Source organism: Sylvia atricapilla, chromosome 1 (genome assembly GCF_009819655.1).
Source record: "Sylvia atricapilla isolate bSylAtr1 chromosome 1, bSylAtr1.pri, whole genome shotgun sequence".
Classification (NCBI taxonomy): Eukaryota; Metazoa; Chordata; class Aves; order Passeriformes; family Sylviidae; genus Sylvia; species Sylvia atricapilla.
In genome coordinates this window covers 137874389-137895554 of record NC_089140.1, presented here as the reverse complement: position 1 = coordinate 137895554, position 21166 = coordinate 137874389, and the positions used below count along the sequence as shown (strand labels likewise).

General features: G+C 37.5%; 1 protein-coding gene across 3 annotated transcripts in view; it reads left to right on the top strand.

Moving 5' to 3' along the window:
• The window catches only part of TRPS1 (transcriptional repressor GATA binding 1), a 211733-nt gene extending 191025 nt beyond the window's left edge, over positions 1-20708 (top strand). For all 3 annotated transcript variants that reach the window (XM_066335007.1, XM_066335012.1, XM_066335000.1), the window contains 2 exons: positions 11074-11196; positions 16309-20708. In XM_066335007.1, coding sequence (XP_066191104.1) covers positions 11074-11196; positions 16309-17370 — 1185 coding nt within the window. In that variant the 3' untranslated portion in view covers positions 17371-20708. The remainder of the gene's footprint in view (positions 1-11073; positions 11197-16308) is intronic.
• Positions 20709-21166: the final 458 nt, after the last annotated feature.

The window sequence follows — 21166 nt, the reverse complement described above, 5'->3', positions numbered from 1 at the left end:
AAACACTATTTAAGGAGAAATGTCTCTAAAATGCAGAACAGTTGTTCTCTTCTTTTCATCTTAATGGTATTTTTAAGGAAATCTATCTAACACTGTATGTTGAGTCTCCTTTACAAGTAGGCATTAGGATTTTGATGGGAAAGAGCAAGCAGTGCAATATTTTTGTAAAAATTACTTTAGATATTTTACCATGTTCATTGTAAACATTCTGAAATTATTTACAGTGGAATTTGGAAGTGGATTTCTCCCTTTCTAATATGAAAGTGGATTTCTCCATTTCAGACAGCTGAGTAGTCTGCAATCTGTAAAATTTTGTCCAGTCTATTCTAAATACTTCTATAACCTTGAAATTTAAAATACTTTCTGTTGCAATGCAAATGAATAGCAATTAAGGCTAAAATGGATAGAAATTAATAGAACAGAAGAGTGACAAGCAATCTACAGCCTCTCACTGAAGAAAGCTTCACAGAATAGTTGAGGCTGAGCTCTGGAGGTCATCTAATCCAACCCCATTGCCCAGAGGAAGATCAGCCAGCACATGGTGCTAAGCTCTGTGTCCCGTCAGTTTGGAATTTCTCCAAGGACAGACCACAGCCTCTCAGAGCAACCTGCTCTTGTGTTCAACAACCCTCACAGTAACAAAGATTTTCCATTATGTTCACAGGAAATTTCCTGTATTTCAGTTTGTGGCTTTGCCTCTTGTCCTCTCATGGAGCACCACTGAGAAGGGCATGGCTCTATCTTTTCCTTTCCCCATCAGGTACATACTGAGAAGATCCCCCTGAGCCTTCTCCTTTAAGCTGCACAGTCCCAGCTCTCCTTGTGTGATAGAAGTGTTTGTCCCTTAATCATCTTTGTATCACTTGATTGGGCTGTCTCTGATATGTGCAGGTATTTCTTGTACTGAAGAACCCAGAACTGGATGCAGTTCTCCAGGTGTGGCCTCACCAGGGCTGAGCAGAATGAAGGATCCCCTCCCTTGACCTGCTGGCAGTACTTTGCCTGGTGCAACCTGGGAGGCTTTAGGCAATTTGAGATGGACTAGCTTTTAAAAAATATGAACACAGAGATGGTATTTGGGGCTTTTTTTCCTTCTTTTCTCTATCAAGAGTTACTTTCTAAGGTAGGTGTTGGAGTTGATCACAGCTCTAGTCAATTTTTCCTAAAACTGTCAGAAAGGAAGCCATTACGTGTTTTTTGCTGAAACTGTGATCACAGGATGGAATAAGATGATTATGTTAGAACCACTTAGACGCAGAGTCTGGCATATTGTCTTTTTATCTGGAAGTGTTTGGAATGGATTGGATTAGATGAAAATGTCCATTATAAAAAGGCCATGAATTTTCAATACTTACCACACCGTGGTGTCTGGGATACCACAGTTTCTCCCTAAGCTCACAATAGGAAATAACTATGGTAATTGTGTGGTATGGGTTAGCAAATGTTGATTTTTCTGAATGGAAATCATTCTAGCAACATCACATAACAAGATCTACAGTCCTAAGTGTACTGAAAATAAAAGGTGGACATAGTCTACTTTGTATCCTACACTAGGAACAGCTTTCTCACAGGCCCTGCATGAGACTCAAATGATAGTTATTACAGTTCCTGAACAAGTATAAATATGTGAGCTATAGCTGCCCATATGAAACCTTTACTTGTTACATTTTTTCATTAAATAAATTAATGGTCCTAAGGGGAGTTTTTTAAAGGTATGAGTAACAGCTAAATTTTACCTCACCAATTTTCACCAAGGAGTAGACACTTAATTGGCATTTCCTCTCTGAGTCTTGAAGACTTCTATGAAAACTTCAGATCTTAATTTTGTGACTTTGAATTTAAAGTTATTCTTACAGTGTATTTTCCAGATTTGGGGTTCAAATTTGGAAGGATGTATGTGATCAAAAGTCAGTGGGACTGAGGCTTCTAAGACTCTTAATGGCTTTTGAAATTTTTACCCCTGAGGAGCCTTTCCCCTGCTGATTTTGGCAGCCCTCAGCCAAAATCTACAAATGAGAGTTCCTCTTCTCAGATGCTGGCTTTCTGAGCTATTTTCTGTATAAATAGTGATCACGTGGGCTTTAATAAGGTCAGGGAATGTTTTTTAAATGTCTGTGAATTTTTTTTTCCTCAAAACTTAATTTTGCCCATCTGATTTCTGTGGAAGTGGGAACAGATGCCAGAAGCTGAGAACTCCAGCAGCTTTGTGCTCACGCTTGCAGCAGAGTACTTGCGGGATTGGGACCCTCAATTACTATCACATGTAGAGCTACATACTGGCTCAGAGCTGAGATCTGCAAAAACAGTCTGCTGCTTCTGCCATGTCAAAGCCAGGCTGTTAAAGGAAATACAGACGGAGCTTTGCTCCAGTCTTGTGTGTTCATTTAATGGGTAAGATTATTGCGTGAAAGAAGGGGTACATGGAGTGCCTTCTTGAACATAAATCCTCTGGTACTGATGCCTAAATTTAAGCATCTAATTCCATGCTTAGGCACCATCATAACTGACTCTTTATCTCAGAAAGTCAGTTAGTTTATAGTAAAGTCTGACTGTTGATTTAGATTCCCCGTTTGAGACAGCAGAGGTTGGGTAATTTTGCTTTTGTGCCAAGAAGTAAAAGAGTTGGAGGCATTTCCAGTTTTGTCGATGTCACTTTCAGCATGCTTAGTTCTGAGGATACTACTTCTAGCCAGTTGCTGATCAGAAGAGTAGTCTAATTTTGTACATTTTATACCATTTTATATTGTGTTTGTTATTTAAAACTAAAATGCAAGAGATTCATAATGACTTAGTTCTGTTCCCTAAGAAAAGCTGAGTTTGTGTGGAAGCACATGGTGTTTGGGCAGGCGTGGTCTCTCTGTGTGAGCGCTGAGGTTTCAAGCAGCCGTTCAGCCATTCAGAGCTGCTGCATGAATCTGTTGCAGCAAAAGTGCAAGCAGAGAAAGGTTATGGGGCCAGGATCGCAGTTCCCAAACCAGGCTCCCTCTTGTCCTGCTCATGTACACTTGTACACATAGGTCTACTTAACCATTTTTTGCAGATAATATTATTATTATTCCTAAATTAGACTTATTTTTAAATTTTATTTTTGAATGCTTTACATAAATACTGTTTTAAAATTGTGTGAGTGGTCAAGCTGATTTAGAAAAGTGTGAAGTTGTTTATCCAGCAACTTAGGAATTTTTACAGCAGTACTTAAAAAGGATTGATAAAACCTGTTGCAAGACTAACTCCATAATTCTGATGAAGATGCTGAGAGATGCTGCTGGCAGCTTTTTACTGTGTTAGATAAGCTGTGAAAAGATAGCATAACTCAAATTTAGGCAGACTTTAGTTTAAAGAGTTTTGAGCACACCTCAACAAAGATAATGTGTTACCTTGAGCTGAGGTACAGAAGGAAAGGAGGAAAATGGTGCCTACATGGAGGGGAAACAAAGACAATCAGGGCTTTCTTCTTGAGCAGCTGCAGCCAGTTCTACTAATGGAAGTGCAAGAGCAGAAACTGGCAGCACAAGGTATGTGTTCGTTTTTACAGATGGCAATGCAGACAAGTTGGTAATTGAGAAGGAAGTGGTGTACGTGAGCTGTGTGACGGGGGACAGCCCATTACAGTACTTTCCTGTGTAATTGACTCGGTGAATTATTGGAGGCAGAATTTCTATTCCTCTTGAATAGGTTTCAGTTGCTGCAAAGTGACATCATTCTTGTGCGAGAAATGCAGGTCTCCAGGTTGCTTTTTGCTGTTTGCTATTGGTCTTAATAAAACCTTAAACATAAATTTTTGGGTTGCCTCCGTGGAAGTCTTTGTGTTATATACTGCTGATATTCAGTGGCAAAATACACCAGAAGTGAGCCTATACCATAGTGTGCTGGCTGCTTTGAGGCACTGGAAGAGATTTAATGGCGGTCACCTTGTGCAAATTGAAGGCCAAGACTGTAAAAATACATTATATCCACTAAGAGACAGTTGAAGGCAATTGCTTTTAAAAAATCATGCTTTGTTTAAAATGGTTAAATAAATATTTAGCTGCTCTTTGCAAGCCAGACTAACATATAGCTAATCAGAAAATATTTCTCGTTGTTCATTACAAATGCCTCAAATCATAAGTGTTATAAATATATAAATAGTACACATTCTTTAAAAAATGTATATCTGTTTAGTCTTTTTGTGTGTGTATTTGGCCTGTCAGAAGATCACATATTTTTAACATGCTGTGGTGAAAAATTAACTGCCACTAACTGTGACAAGGAAATCTTACCAGCAGAAAAAGTTTTATTATTTTGTATTTCTGCCGCTGCAGATCTTGAGGGTGAAACTATGAAATTGCCTTCCACGACTGTTTGGATTGACAAGGAAATATAATTTGAACTACCTAATTTTCACTGAGAAATGCTCAAGTGAATGAAAAATTAGTAAGTCATTGTAAAGTATATTATAATTATTTAAGTGATCGTATAGTTGGATATGGCTATTAGCAGAAGATGAAAGTGGTGGCAAATTCCTGCCTGTGGAGATCAGGCTCTGGCTCAAGGTGGTGTCCAAAGCCAGGTCCCTTCCTGCACAGTAGCAAGGATTGGGTCAGCTGTAACTTGAGGGAGGATGTAAAGGTGATGAGGTGATGGCAGTGAAGAGTTCCAAGAAGTGATTCACTGGCTTCTTTTCATAGCTCTGTTTTTCTTAATTTAGTAGTTTATTTTGATCAGTCATTGTTTTGTTAGATGCAAATCATTCTAAACTAGTATCTCTACTTAACCATTCTTCCTCAATACAACACAAAAAGACTGTTTGCTGCCTGGTTTTTGGGGTGGACTTGGGGGGTTTTTTTGAGTGGTGAATGCTGCTGTCTTTAAGGTAGCTTTACAAAATACAGCTTCAAATGCTGGGACAAAATCTACTCATCTTCATTTTTGTTGTTAAAAAAATAATTGCAGTTTACATGCACATTAAAATATTTACTCTCCCTAAGGGATCAGGGGTAGGATTCTGAAAGGCTGTGCTAGCAGTAATGTTTAATTTACTGTCTGGGTTTGTTCTCTCTCTAAACCCCCCCTGATTCCTCTCATTAAAAGTTTATGATACAGCATATATCATAAAAAGATGCTGTCACGATAGAGCATTAAGAATTCCACTAAACTTTCTATATGAATCAAATGTGTAATTTTTTACTTTCCTTTTTGGCATTTTTATTTTCTTTTTACCTTGTCTTTCCTAATGTCTTTCTTATATGTCTTTCAAATACAGCTGTTTATTGCAATTGTTCTTGAAAATTTCTTAGATAAAGAGTTGTATTTGGCACATTAAATTAATTTAGATCCATCTGTTAACTCATACATAAGGTTGAGAACAACTTCTACTTTAATACTCTGCTTTTTGTGTTTCAGTTTTTTACTTCTGGGAAAAAAATTTGCTCTGTCTGGTGAATTCCCTAAAACTGTTGAGGTTGTAAAAGGATGAAAACTTCAATGAGTTTCTTTTAAACTTAGACATAGTTACAGCAAAAGCAACTAAATTTTTAAAATGTGAAATTCCACAGAAACATAGTTGTGTCTGTTTTCACAGTGGAGAGAGAAAGCAGTTTTGATTAAAAACATTCAGAAAAGTCTGAGTGCCTTTGCAACCAAAAGAAATGAGGTCTGAAAGATGCTTTCCCTATCTTAAACAGAAGAAAGTAGTGCTTACTCCAACAGATGCTGTCTTCCTGCTCAGGTTTTAAATGTTCATTAATCTAAACCTCACCCAGACTCAAGATAGTCCCGTACCTGCTTATATAAGGAGAGCAAAGCAGGAATGACATAGCAGGTGTGGAACAAGAAACTCTTTCATACTGACGGCAGTGCAAGCACAGCAAAGAGAGATGCAATCACGAGTGCGTTATACTGTTTCTCTGTACTGTGTGGTAGCAGCCTGATGATTAAAGGTATGAGACCTGCTGCTTACAATTGTTGCTCTCCACAGCAAGTCACCTGGCTCATACTGAATGGGCGTGCAGGTTTCCTGGAGCTCTCCTTTTGGACCTCCCATGTTGGCAGAGAGCATCCAGAGCCAGCGTTTCGCCTTTTTTTCAGTGAGGCATATCTGGTTGTATTCCCTGACTTCATCGTTGGAAATAGGTCGGGCACATGCTTATTCTTGGGCAACACTTATGGTTGCACTGCAGCTCATGTTCTGGACCCATGATTACAGTGTGCTCTGTTTCTGGCACATTAGGGAGGCCAGAGATGGTAAAAAGTCCACTCAGTCCTCATCATATTGTCATTTTGTGTTGAAGAAGTGAAAGTAATCAGCAATAAGTTTTGTTGTGTCCAAAACCAAGAGAGTGATGTAAGAAAAATGCTTGGCTGCTGCTTGTGGAGCCTATTTGGGATTCTAAAGGCATCTTCTGGCAGAAATTTTGAAAACAGGATGTATTTGGCACTAGCAGAGTGTCAGGCACCATTGCTTAGTCTAGCTAGCTAAAAAGTCGCAGTTCCTGAGCAGTGTTTTTGGCTGTGCTCTTACAGGGTATATTTTGCTACATGAAGTTCCACTGAAAAAAAACCCAGGAAGTTCAGTACATTATGAAATACTTTTCTTATAATATGGAGCATAAGTATTCTTCTGCATGGCTACAAAGTTTAGAATCATGTGAACTGTAGACTCATTATTTAAACTCAAAAGCAGTTTCATGAAGAAGGGCCTGAGCCTGGCAAGACACCTGAGTGAATCACTTGCTATTGTATTCTCTGCTAGCTTATTGCTTAGCAGAAAGGACTCCTAATAATTGCCTTGTTTCAATGAAGTATTGGTAACCAGTGAAAATCATCTAAGGCGTTAAATAAATAAATAAATAAATAAATAAATAAAAAACCTCTGCATTCGGGCTTGACTCTGTATATACAAAGTTTCAGACTTGTTCAATTTGAAATGGTCAAGATATGAAACCATGAAAAATGTGAGTAAATACTCTGCATGTCAAGGGTTGTTATGCAATTACATGCTTTCATCATGGTTCATACTGAGGGAAAACAGTTAGTAGAGAGGTCTGCAAGACATATTCAGTGAATAATTACAAACTTTCATAACTTAGCTACATAAAAATAATAATCCACTTGTTCCTTTGCTACTATTAAAATACTAGAATGTGTGCGTACTTTTTTTCCCCAGAGCAAAGCCACTCTGACTGCAGATTTGTTAGAAAGTTATCTGAAAAGCTTGAAATCTCCTCTCCCCCCACCCCTCAGTTTGGCCAATCTCCAAATTATAAACAGCTGAACTGATTTAAATAAAGTTTTCAGTACCAAGAAAGAAAAAAAAAAAAAAAAGTTACATCTGGGCTGACAAAAACATACGCCAAGTTTCAGGCTAATGTGATTTGAGACAACTGTGATATTAAACACCCAGACCTTGGAACTGGAATGGAAATAGAGACAGGCTCTTCTCTGCACTGGCCCCTTCAGGATTTGGGATTGTAATGTGGTTGTCAGGCTCCAGATGGTTAAAGCTTGACTTAGTAGATACATATTTTATTTGCTTAGACTCTTTTAGCTTACTCTTCCAAGAATGTACCTAACATTTTCATTGATAATTCCAGCTAGTGGCATTGATCACAGACTGAAACCTTTTTATCTGTGGCTCAGATTCTCTCATGACTAGTCATGTTGATGTACCTTTACTATATTGATCTAAGAAATTCACTCTGGTAAGATCACATTAGAAGGAGAGCAAAAGTTCTCTAACATATTTCTTGAGAATGCTGGTAGTGGTGCTTAGCAGAGCACTTGAGCTTATGGCAGGGTTTTGTAGGGGCTATGGGCCATAGCTGCTGAACAGACTTTGCTTGATTTGAGCTCAAGTGCCTGTTTCTTTGCAAAACTACCCAGAAAAGTAGAAATTGACTAGTTCAAGTGATGAGTGTGCAAAGCCAAACAGACCTACGCAGAAGTACCATCACTAACAGTAGAATTGCTGATTAACATTTAGCAACAGAAAAATGTAAATAATTCCTGCTGACCAATAACTTAGAAAACTTGGTATATGGGAAGTAAAGGCCTTGGTTTTTGTTGTTTTCCTTTTTAAGAAACTGTATTTGTTTAGGATAATAGGATTACTACATTGTAGGCTTTTAAAAAAGCCCTCCTTTTTTTTCTTGCAGGTATCAAAATTTCTGAGGTGTAGTCTGACAAGCAGGTCCATTCTGTGGTTAGTAGCATCTGAGAGTCAAGAATCTCTAGTCCAATTCTGCCGTAGTCCTGTTTTGTGACAGGAAATCCATTCTAAAGCTGTGTGTCTCCACTATAAATAGCTGTTTCGTAACCAACTCAACAAAGTAGCAACATTTAAGTTTTTCCAGTAGCAACATTTAAGTTTTTCCAGAGGTGTTTTAATTCTTCATTTATTAGTATGTGTAATCTATGTTGAAACATTTTGGTACTGAAATAATCGATGTAGGTTATCCTGTAAAGTCCTTAAATAATACAGAAATAAGAGAAGGTAAAGAAAGATAAGATGCAACACTTAGAACAGCACAAAAAAAAAATCATACTTTGCATTAAATTTAGGGAAAGATGTTTAACTAGACTACTTGAAATTTTAAACAAATAATTGTAAGTAGTGAATAAGCAGAGGTATAAGATTTGAATACATACACTGACTACTATGTATTTTGTAGGTTGTTGTTAGCTGTAGTCATTGTACTATTTCACTGCAACTAATACCCAGTTTGAATTACATTTTTCTTTAGAAAAGTGAGAAAAAAAATGAGTTGCTTTTGTCAATGTTTTATAGATAAACTAGCTCTATGGCATTTAATGCAGATATCTGTGTAACTTTATGTTCTGTCCCTCTTAAGGTGTGTAGAAATGCAGCATACGAACTACACCGCTCTCTCTGTATTTTAAGTCTTTCATGACTTTGTAGAGGGTATTTCCCAAACTCAGGGAACACAAACGGAAATAAAACAGTGGAAAGAGTGGCTCAGATTAAGACTCCACTTGTTTAATACACCACACCAAGAAACTATAGGCCAGCAGACAAGAAGTAGGAATGAAAAGGAACAGTTCTGCAGTTGTAGCTGAATCCTGGCCATACACAGTCATTTCCCCTTGGAAACTTCTCACTCTCCAAGTGGACCAAATTGGGATTAGTCAAGTGAGGTTTTTATTGTACTCTTACGGAAAATATTTCAGCAGCCAGGTGAAACTGGTCGAGGATGTCCAGCCACAAAAAGAATTGGGACCTTCAATGTACTCTTAGTGTACCTTTCCAGGGCGAGCTCCATCTTATATGCATAACTAGTTAGATGTTTGCTGAAGGACATCAACTACCATTTAGTTCTCCCCTTAGCTACATTGAGAAAAATGTCACAAACTTCTGCATCTGATTTAAGAGACAAAGTAGGGGACGATGTAAGGGGATGAGAGAGAGATTATCTTGATGACAATCTTGGTCTTATTGTATCACTTTAAAGTAGCACAACCTGCCCTACAAATGAAATTGTGTTCTTGGTTTAAAAGGGCAATTGTTAGCCTGACTTTGTGCTCACTAAAAACATTTCCCCAATCTTGTTAAATTATTGCACTCATTTCAGATTTTTATGGCTGTGCAGCTTACCAGCCCTCATTTCTTTACGTTTCATTCATTTTCCTTGTATTGATGATTAATGGAGGATGTCGAATGTTAGAGTGAGCAGGCATCAGCAAATGCAAGATCATAACTAGTTTAGCTGACGAGGGCCTCTGATAGCACTTGCATCTGGATGGAAAAATTACCCTATAGGGAACTGGCTGCTCACCAGGTCTTTTTAGTGATACATTGTGAAACACCCGATGAATCAAATGCCCTTTCAATGCCAAGAAAGTGTTCCAGTCTTGAAGCCAAAATTATGTCTGCAGAAGGCTTTCCATTTGAAATGTATCAGAGTACAATTATAACCATTGTATTTTTTTGGCATGAACACCAGTCTTCTACAGCATGAACTAAAGTTAAATAAATTACTTAAATTTTACGAAACCCAGAAATTTTAACTTACAGTGTTAGTAATTTTTAATTTATGATAAAATTAGTTTTAACCCAGACTGTTTTTCCTGTACTCACTCATTCTCATCTTAGCTGCTGAAGGTTTCTTACTGATTGTTTTTTCCCTTTGCAAAAAGGGAACAGAGTTAAAATTTGGATTTTCTTCTCAGCAAAAGAATTCCATTTCCTGCTTATTAGTATTTGGGCCCACAAACACAGCCTGACTTTTGTTTAAATGAGAAGTTAAATGAAATCATTACTCCATAGAAAAGATTTAATGAGCAATACTCTTAAAGTTGCCGACTTTTAAATATTCCTGGATCATTATGAAAGCTGATGAATGCACAGCTCAGTCTGGTTAAAATCAGTTTGTATTTAGGGAAGCTGTACTGGGCCCTTGTTTGCCTGACTGAAATAAAATAAATCTAACAGTTGATGAGGCAGTGTTTTCTGGGGTTTCAAATTAAGTTCAGAAAAGGTCTCATTAAAGAATACTGTACTTTTATTTGTTCATAGCAGGCTGCAGGTACATATGGTAGCTTATACTGATTTCAGAAGCAAGTGGAAAAGACTGGAACTGAATATCATGTATTCAATATAATCTCTGTTAAAGAAATTAGTGTGACACAGGTACAAACTGTAATTAATTGAACTGGTGGTGTTTCAGAATTCTTGTTACCAATCACACTTTTAAATAAAGCTAGCTAAAAAGAAATAATCCGTTGTGAAACCAGGAGAGTTTACAATGTTCTGTCAGTTTCCAAGGGGTTTTTTTTGAATTTGCTGTTTAGAAACTATCATTAAATGCACAAAACCTGAAGTTCAAAAAGTTAAAGTTGTTATTCTGAAAAGGCTTTGGTGTTTCACACACCTCATCCATCACTCTGGGGTTAATTATAATGAAAATCAGTGGTGCCTATTAAGCACAATTGAACCTGACCTCATTATGGGCAGTGTGGTTTTATACTGTCATTGTTGCCAGTCTAGAGACAAAACTCCTGTGTTGATTTGTCCTAACTCCACAGCTCATGTGACTCACCTCTGACCTGTTTTTTTTCCCTTTTTCTTCCCTGTTTCAGAGACGTAGAGGCTCGGGTGTTTTCTGTGCCAATTGCCTGACCACAAAGACCTCTCTCTGGCGAAAGAATGCAAATGGTGGATATGTATGCAACGCGTGTGGCCTCTACCAGAAGCTTCACTCGGTAGGAAGAACTCACCGGTTTGTTCAGTAGAAAAAAGAGCTACACAGCTCAGCTGGGCAGCTGTGGTCTTGTCTGCCTGTGTGATTAGTACCACTCCCTGGCCTGCAGTTAATTTCCTAACAGGGTTTTGCAGAATGGTCACTTTGGGATCAGATGTGATTCATTATGAAGCAGTCCGGGATGCTGTGAGTAGATGTGTTTGAGATCAGCAGTGATGCATTTAATTATTTTGATACAAAATAAGGGGAAGATTATTTCTTTTCTGGGAATTCCTTTTAAAGGCGTATGATATGTTGTGATGAAAGCTCTCTAAATTGCAAAGTTCTCATAATAAAAAGCAAAATTCTTGAAATTAGACATCACATCTATATTAAAATATCTCTTGAAACAGTTTTTTTATACTTTTACACCTCTTACCTTCTTTATTCTTGGTAGTAAATTTCCTGGAGATAGAGGGTGGTGGGGTTTTCTGTTCTTTTTTCTACAGTTCTCACAGTCTGCTGGAAGATAAATAACTCAACAAGGAAGCTATTAACTTGAAGGCACTCATCACTTGATGAGGGGAAGAGTCACCATCTCTCAGGATCAGTCAGGGAATAAATAATAATCATGGTCTCTATATATTGCTTTTTGTCTTATTGACACTTGACTTGATCCTGAAAGATGTTGAATGCTCTGGTCGAGGTCCAGGAAAGCCATGCTGAAGTGTTTCCTTGGATCAGTGCCAAAATGCTTGGAATCTTTTAGGTTAAGACCCACTGGTTAAATATTATCTTTGCTGTCTTTAATAGGCACACATAGGAGAGTCAGGTGACTAATTAATTAATTTTTACAACATTCCCATGAAACTAAAAAGTGTTACTATTATTCAGAAATGGAAACCAAGGTAGTCTTTGGGAGTTTGCCAGGGCAATGTATCAGTTCAGGCTTAGACCCTAACTCAGAAATAAATGTGGTGACTGAGAGTGTGCATTTTTTAAAACGTTTCCCAGAAATTAAATTTGAGACATAAGCTTCTCAGTGGTCTTGTCTACTGCCCATACAGTAATCCTGTTTATGCAACATCCTGCCAAACGAGCCCAGTTAATACAATAAACAAACAAAAACTTACAGTTTTCAAAAGCTGCATGATCATAACCAGTCTGAAGAGCTGGCCCTGTTTGCCATGTGTGTCGTTCTGGGGTCACTCGCTGTTTTTAAGGCCCAGAAGAGCCCAATCAGGCCAATAATAGCGAAGATGGACTAATGCATGGTCTCTGGCCAGTGTCTTGACTGGGTCTTGCTCCAGGTATCATTTTCCTGCACACCTCTCAAAGTTGCAGATAAAATATCTAATTTAAGGAAATTGATCAGTGGTGAACATCCACGAAGATTTTAAGGACAGTTTGGCTTTTTAATTGGACATTTGAGTCTGGTTATTTGTAGAACTTCCATTTGCAGACTCTGTTTTCCCTTTTTTAAGTATACTTTTCACAGCTGGAGTGTTAGATCTTACCATGATTTTCAGCATAACTCTTTGAATAGATAAGCTACAAGAATCAGTTTTGAATTTAAGCACAACTTGAATCATCTTTATGAACCAATAGGAATGAACTAGTGCACTTCCAGCAACATTTATTAGAAATACAATGTCAAAGTTTATTTTATGCATCTCAAAAGCAAGAAGCTGGCACTATCTCTAAGCTCCACTGTGTAAGCATGGCAATAAGCTGCCATTCAGTGGACATTTGACATTAATATCTTCAATTGAACTTTGACCAAACAAACGAAAAGAATTTAATTAAGCCTTACTCTGCTGCGGTATGATAGCAACTCCTTTATAAGTAGGAGTCTGAAATAATCCAACAAATCTCTCCTTTGGGACACCTTTTGAGACAGTCCCATGCAAAGTGATGCTCTTTAGACTGACAGCAGAAAGATGAAAGTTTCTTTTATCTGTCTGCCTGTCTGTTGAGGAAAAATTGCAATAAGTATGTGTCATGTATGGTTTTGAATTAAGGAGTCTAGGATGATGCAGTTATTAGGGAAATGTCCAAAACTATAAAATTCAAGTGAATAGAATTCCCTTCTATAAGACCGCTGTTCATCTAAATTATGTTACATTGCTGAGTAAAAGTCACCTGTAGTAGTTTGCACATTTCTTAGCTCCCTTTTGATTGGATTATTACTTGGATTATTATTGGATTATTATTATTACTACCATCCTCATTAACTCAAGCTAAGGTCCTTTTTTCAGTTTCTTTAACAAGAAGAAAAATCTGTGGTCTATCAGATGCTACTAGGTGATAGTGACTGACAAATGTTAATGTGGTAATGATTTCTGATATAAGTTACATTTTTATTTCTGTGATACCCTTGAATATTTTTAGCATGTTTCCAAAAGTGTTCTATCTATCTAAGTGGTAATGTACATTAGACTTGCCAAATTTTTCACATTTCTCTCCTTTAATGCAAACAACTATGTTAAGAAATGTGTAATTGTAATCCAAGAGTCTATTATTAAAATAGTTTTAGTGAAAAAATGCATCTTACTGCAAACATATACACAATATTCACATTTGCTGTCTCTCCAGAGTCATGAATTTGACCATTATTATTGTGGTGCTGCACCTCATTTTTAAATAGCTTGAACTTGGTCATGGAACGCTATGTTTTGTTCCATGGTGATTCCTTGACAACATCCTTGGACTAATTCGGTAAAGAATTGCAGCATATTCTAGGATTAATCTAGAGGAGGCTCCAGTTTCCCATGCAATTTGAGAAATCTAATCACAATAATTTATTGAAACATTTGTTGAATTTTTTTTTCAATTATTCATATTATTGGAGTGGAGAGATTGCCAGTTGATACAGAGATAGCAGAAATATTTGAGATCATCTTCAATATATTTTGTCTAACGTAAATTAAGGTCTGACATAGGTAATTTTAAGTAAAGTTCTGGTAACATTTCCACGATACTCTAAATTTAATGTCCCACTGAAAAATCAAGAAGTGACCTTAAACTTTTCTATTTGCCTTGCTTCTAAAAAAACACAGGACATTTTTATCTGCACCTCACTACTATGGATAAGGAAAATGAGTAGATTTGCGCTACTTAAGAGTATATTTTAACAGCCTAAAGGCTGGTTTAATCAGATGAGCAGAGTCATTGACAAGGTGAAGAATTTTAAAGTTCAACCTACAATAATTTTGAATAGCTGGAGCCTCAAGTAAATGTGTGAGGATCCCTAATGTCAGGTAGGAAGATGTTTCTGTCAACTGTTTCCATAATCAGACTTCCTACTTGTAGCATGAAAAGTAAGACTGAAAGTATTTCCAAAATATTGGAGTGTTATCTGGAAGCCATATAAAATGGTGTGTAGTGTTTAACATCTAATGAGAGCAACAGCAGCATTGTAAGATATCGCACAGCATCTGAGTTACAATTGTCCCTTGTCATAAAAAGGCAAGGGAAGTATACAGACCTTATAATAAAAAGTATATGCCTATGCATATTAATTGGCTATTGATTGTGAAAACTATGATCTTTATCTGAATAGAGTTTACATAGAAAATATAGTAAATTTTTTTAAACAAGATTTTGTTTCAATTTTCTTCTGTGTGAGGAAGCTGGTTCAGGTGCTGTTTTTCTGCCAAGTTTAAATTTCTCTTATTAAAAATCTAAATCAAATGTGTATATACTTCTCATTCACCATTTTAATAGAAAGTAAAATTTTAAAAGTAGCTGCACTGTCTAAAATGTAGTTAACCATTAAGAGTAAGGAAAATACTGCAGGAAAATAAATAAGTGAAAATAGAGGAATATGGCAACTTAAGAGAGAGACTAAATCTCTACAAATAATAAAATGGGTGCTCTTCCAGCTCTGGATGTTTTCATACTAGTTTGAAGTTATGAATATCTTAAAAATTTACATTCAAGGTACAGATTACTTTGGATATTGATTGTAAGTGAAAATTAAATGTGCTTTTTAAAACAATGTAAAAATTTCTGAATAAACATGTAAGTGGAATACTGGGGCAGGGGCATTTTTCTGGCCTCCAACCAAAACAGGGCTATGTGCCTTTGGGAAGAAAAATTTCAGATGCCAATACACCAAACTGAATGACTTTTGGGTAGTTTTTGTTGCTCTACCATGTACAGAAACATACTGATACTGCAGCACCATTTTTCGTTCAGATACTATTGCTTTTCTCTTGGGAAGCCTTTAAAGGAAGCCTAACTGCTGTCCTTCCTTGTAGCATTTTTTTGTTTTCCTCACAAAATTATTTTCACTTCTTCTCTAAACAGGCCGTTTAACATTAGCTGGTGTAGGGTAGTAGCCAATGGAAAGAGAAGTCCTCACTTGGTTCTTCCCTCTGCCTCTTTGTGATGCTTATTTTTTTACAGATCCCTTTTGCCCTGCCTTCAGGGGCTGCCTTTTCTCCCTCATGCCTTAGTAACACATCACTAAGACTTAGAAAGCAAGGCAGTTGGGGTGGAGGAGGGGGAGTTGATACCAAAGTAGAGGCAGACCTTTTGGTGCAGTTTTCCGGGGCTTTCTTCTCGTCCCACTCAGCACATAGTGATCCTGCAGGCCTTTTGCTATGTGGCAGCAAGCCCTGTGTGTGCTTGAGTTTTCTGTCCATGTCAGAGCAGGGTGAGTTTGAAGGTAAGTTCACTGCTCATTCAGTAAGTCCACTGTTGTCCCAGTGGAACCTGTGCAAAGCCCTGCCTGAGAGCAGCTTTGGTGGCACGGTGCATAGAACAGCACATCTCCCACCTCACCCCCAGCTCTCAGCACCCACTCTCAACATGTCTCCCTCAGAATTTTTTAGGAGTAAGAGGTTATAAATTGTTTGACATCTTTGATACTTCATGCCTTTTTAAGTAAATAGGTACAGAATGTCTAAGGCAGTTGACTCAGGTTGATAAAACAAGCCATTTTAGAGCTTACTTTCATCATGAGGGGCCATGAACCAGCATTTGGATTGAAATTTGGTTATTCCCGTAACACTGTTGTAATACAGCTCTTCACAAAAGAAAAGATAAATTTGCATGAGTGTAGTCTCATAGGTTTATTTAATGTGTCTTTCTTTCTTCCTTTTGTTCATTCTCTGTGTGTTCCATGCAGACTCCCAGACCTTTAAACATCATTAAACAGAACAATGGTGAACAGATCATTAGGAGACGAACAAGAAAGCGCCTTAACCCGGAGGCACTTCAGGCTGAGCAGCTAAACAAACAGCAGAGGGGTAGCAGTGAGGAGCAAGTCAATGGAAGCCCCTTAGAAAGGAGGTCAGAGGATCATTTACCTGAAGGTCATCAGAGAGAAATTCAGCTTCCCAGCCTCAGTAAATACGAGGCCCCAGGTTCATTGACTAAAAGCCATTCTGCTCAGCAGCCAATATTGGTCAGCCAAACTCTGGATATTCACAAAAGGATGCAACCTTTGCACATTCAGATAAAAAGTCCTCAGGAAAGTACTGGAGACCCAGGAAACAGCTCATCGATATCAGAAGGGAAAGGAAGCTCAGAGAGAGGCAGCCCAATAGAAAAATACATGAGACCTGTGAAACACCCAAACTATTCTCCACCTGGAAGCCCTATTGAAAAATACCAGTACCCACTTTTTGGACTTCCGTTTGTACACAATGACTTTCAGAGTGAAGCTGACTGGCTGAGATTCTGGAGTAAATATAAGCTGTCTGTTCCTGGGAATCCACACTACTTGAGTCATGTGCCTGGCCTACCAAATCCTTGCCAAAACTATGTGCCTTATCCCACCTTTAATCTGCCTCCTCATTTTTCAGCTGTCGGATCAGACAATGACATTCCTCTAGATTTGGCGATAAAGCATTCCAGACCTGGGCCAACTGCAAATGGTGCCTCCAAGGAAAAGAGTAAGGCACCACCAAATGTAAAAAATGAAGGTCCCTTGAATGTAGTAAAAACAGAGAAAGTTGATAGAAGTACTCAAGATGAACTTTCTACCAAGTGTGTGCACTGTGGCATTGTCTTTCTGGATGAAGTGATGTATGCGTTGCATATGAGTTGCCATGGTGACAGTGGACCTTTCCAGTGCAGCATATGCCAGCATCTTTGCACGGACAAGTATGACTTCACAACTCACATCCAGAGGGGCCTACACAGGAACAATGCACAAGCTGAAAAGAATGGAAAACCTAAAGAGTAAACCTTAGCACTTAGCACAATTAAACAGAAATAGGTTTCCTTGATGGGAATTCAATAGCTTGTAATGTCTTGTGAAGACCTATAAAGCACTTCATATAGAGAGCATGCCTTATCCAATATTAAATCCCTTGTTATTTCCTTTTTTTTTTTTTTCCTTTTAAATGAGTGGGTTACCAAGAAAAAAGAACAGTTGGATGGTGGCCAGAAGGGGAGGAAGATATTTCAGTGGGACATGGCCCACCAAAGCTAGCCAGAATGCAGTGAATCATGCCGAATAACCTTGAGAAAATTCTACTGGACAATTAATACCTTTGCTGTTGTGTAAGAGACATAACTGGCAAGAGTGCAAAGATGTGTATATGTATATACTGCTGCAGGGGTATAGTGAACATATGCACATTGTATATAAGAACTAGACATGTTAAATATACAGATGTTAAAAGGTCATTCTCTTTTCTTTAATTTGGGCAATTTCTGCCCTACAACATGCCTTAGGATCACATTGTCCTCAAAGCTTTGGCAGCAGTGTCGTCTGTGTGTTTCTCAGACTCAGCTGATTTTTAGCTACCATTTTTATCACTACATTCTTTCTGGCACACTTTAGTCTAGGAAAACCATTTTGTGCAAGTGAATTCTCTAATGCAGAAGCCACACTCCAGATTTAATTTGCATAGAATAAGGTAACCTGCTGTATTTTATTTTAATATATTTTTAATATATTACATTTCTAAACCTTGAAGTCTAAGGTTACTTCTCCACAAGCTTAACATTGCTATACATACCAGTCAATCCCTTCAGTAGACTTATACCAGCTTTTGCTAAGTAGCATTAAATGTCTTCATAGTACTTTTTAATACTTAAAGCTTTTTAAAAACTATCCATGAAGGGAAAGCTCCTCAGCATAACTGCTCAGGGAAATAGGGCTAAATAACTAAATATTAAAAAATTGGTTAAAGGTGCTGTTAGACGAGCCTCCATGCTTGCTACAAGGGTGTACAAGAACTGACTTTAATCATTTTCATTATAGTGTCCCAACCAGTAGTTTATTATTTTGCCACAGGGATGTAGAAGATATTACAAGCTACTGGATGCACTGTCAGATTAACTTATTTCATTAAAGAAGTTGGGAGAACAAATAGAAAAAAACCTTATTTTTCTAGTAAATATTAATGTATTACATTTCAAATAATGGTGCCTGACATATTGAATAATTATTTTCTACAGTGTACGTATGCAACAAAGATATTCCATCATGCATTAGAGTCAGTTCTGGCTCTGCCTCGCTGTTTACATTTGCAAATGTAGCAAACAAGGTAATGAAGCAACTATTTCTATTGCAGTAGGTATCTTTTTTTCTGTGTGTGTGCATTAAAGTTGTAAACGATAACATGAAATGAATGAAATTTGTTGATATTAATGGTATGAAAAACAAGAAGGAAATGAAAATATTTTTATGCCTACTTAGGAAAAAAGGGTAGCACTATTCATTCCAAGTACTTTTGTATTCTTAAGCTCTTAACTCACGTTGTTATGCTTAAAATGATAAACATATATCCTCTTTTTATTGCTTTGTCTGTGTTTCAGAAGAAACATTTCAGAAATTATTTTGATAAGTGCTGTTTGACGATGCAGCACTGATATTTTATTGCATTCTGTAGTAGCATTGCACTCCATTTTTACAATATTACGCAGTTGCTTTTTTGTTTTGTTTGGGTTTGTTTCTTTTTCGCAGTGCAGGGTCTTAGTTCCTTATGGTTGGATGGCAGGTGTAGCTCAATTGGTTCATGAATGTTGCAGCGAATGAAGTTTAAAATGTCTTTCTGATATTATGTTGTCTTTTATTTCTCCATTCATGCATTTTATTTTTTAAAATGTTCTATAAAAATATCTCTGGACTCAAAGTCCTCTCTTGAGATTATATGTAAAGGGTCCTATTCTGATCTCACTTACATGCCGCCTTTCTCAGATTTTCATGTAATTGAACTAAAGCATCATAAAAAAAAAAAAAAAGTTCTTGTATTTAACTTACCTGATCTCACCACTCTCCCTTCTAGTATTTGGTGCACTTATTAAGATACTTAACCAGATAAACAGGGAGGTGGAAAATAAAAGGAGAGGTGATAGGAAATGTCTTATAGGGGTTGGCAAAAGGAAAACCAGGAGGGAACTGGCCTAAACATTCAGCACTTTGATAGTCTTTTGAGAAATAACGTGCCTAAAGCGGCTGGCAACAAACATCACCAAGCATGAGAGGCACTTAGGCAGTAGATCACCAAAGGTCTCACTGACCTTGGCAGTATTTAGGTGTTGTATTTTCACAGAGGTGAAACATTATTGCACAGTTTCTCTGATTTGTTAGGCACAAACAGGCTATTGTTCAGCATTAGGCTGCATTCCTTCCTGCTCCACCCATTGCTTCTTTATTGGTGAGCAGCATATGGAACGTCCCACTCAATCTGCTTTGGTTGAGTTCTGTAACCCTTCAGTAGTGTTCTAGGTTAGCAAAGGATGTTGGGCCACATTCTTCTTCTATTTTTTAGATGAATCTCCAGCTTAATACCAGTGACAAAGTCTGGTTATGTTTTTACTATTGTTTTCCAATAATAAGTTCTGACTTGGTTTTTGTGGATTTATTTTTGTTGGGTATTTTCAGTTTCTTTTTTCTTTTTTTTTTCTTTTTTTTTTTTTTTTTTTCTGTGGGGACTGAAATAGATTGCCCTCGTTTCGTTACATCAGGGTCCAGTGTGTGTCCTTTTCAGCTTTTCCAAGGAAGACGTTATTATACTCAGTAAGCAGTGGGTTTTTATCGGCTTCTAAGGTAGCTGTCTGCCGATTTTCAGTAGTTACTGGTTTGACTTACTCACTTAAGACTTACCGGTTCCTCTGGCTTCTTCACTGATAGAAGCTGCATCTTCATGGCAAAATGTTTTAGAGGGACATGTGCATTGTAAGACTTGAGCACTACCCTGAACTTCATAGCACTTCTTGCTAGACTTAGAAGCAGAGGCAAATTAACATGAAATACACATATCAGGGTTTGGGGATGAGGAGAAATGATATCTTGTGAGTGCAAAGAACAAGACAGAGTTTTGAACGTTACTATTGCACACCTACATGGTGCAAATAAAATTGGAAAAAAAGTTCATTGTTCTTGCCATGACATATTGAGATGTTCTAAGATTTGTGCTTTTTAAGAAATAGGATTTTGCTGTAGCCTGTTCTCTTTGATTGGGATAGGGGGAGCACAGTTTTGTTTCTTAACAAAAGAGAGGTGACTCCGTCCATCTTCCAGAACCCCTCACAATGGATACTAATAAAAAGAAAGAAAAAAAACCCCAATGCTATAAAAGAATAATCGTATTTTCAGATGGAAACCAATGTTAGCACACACAAGTAATTACTGCACCCACTGTGTTTCAATCAACTAACAGCACTAAAAATTGAACTTTTAAACAATCAGTCTTTGTTCTCAATTTGTCAGTGGCTTCAAGGTGGTGAACTTCTCTTACTAAAGGAGTGGTAGTTTAAGATCTTAAAATGTATTTCAAATTGGACAACCAAATAAATAGATGTTTCAAAACTAGAGGATTTGTGGTGCCTGTCACTAATCAGATTGTGGAACAGGCATAGTGTTTCCAGTAACTGTATGTACAGATGGAGCCATCCTGTGACATCATCTGCAAACCAGATTGTCTCTAAGCTCTCACTTCATGGCTGCTGTCCTCTCAGTGCTGCAGGAGATGAAGATGTTCCAGAGCACAGTTTGTATTCAGGTGCTAAACTTAAAGTACGTTCCA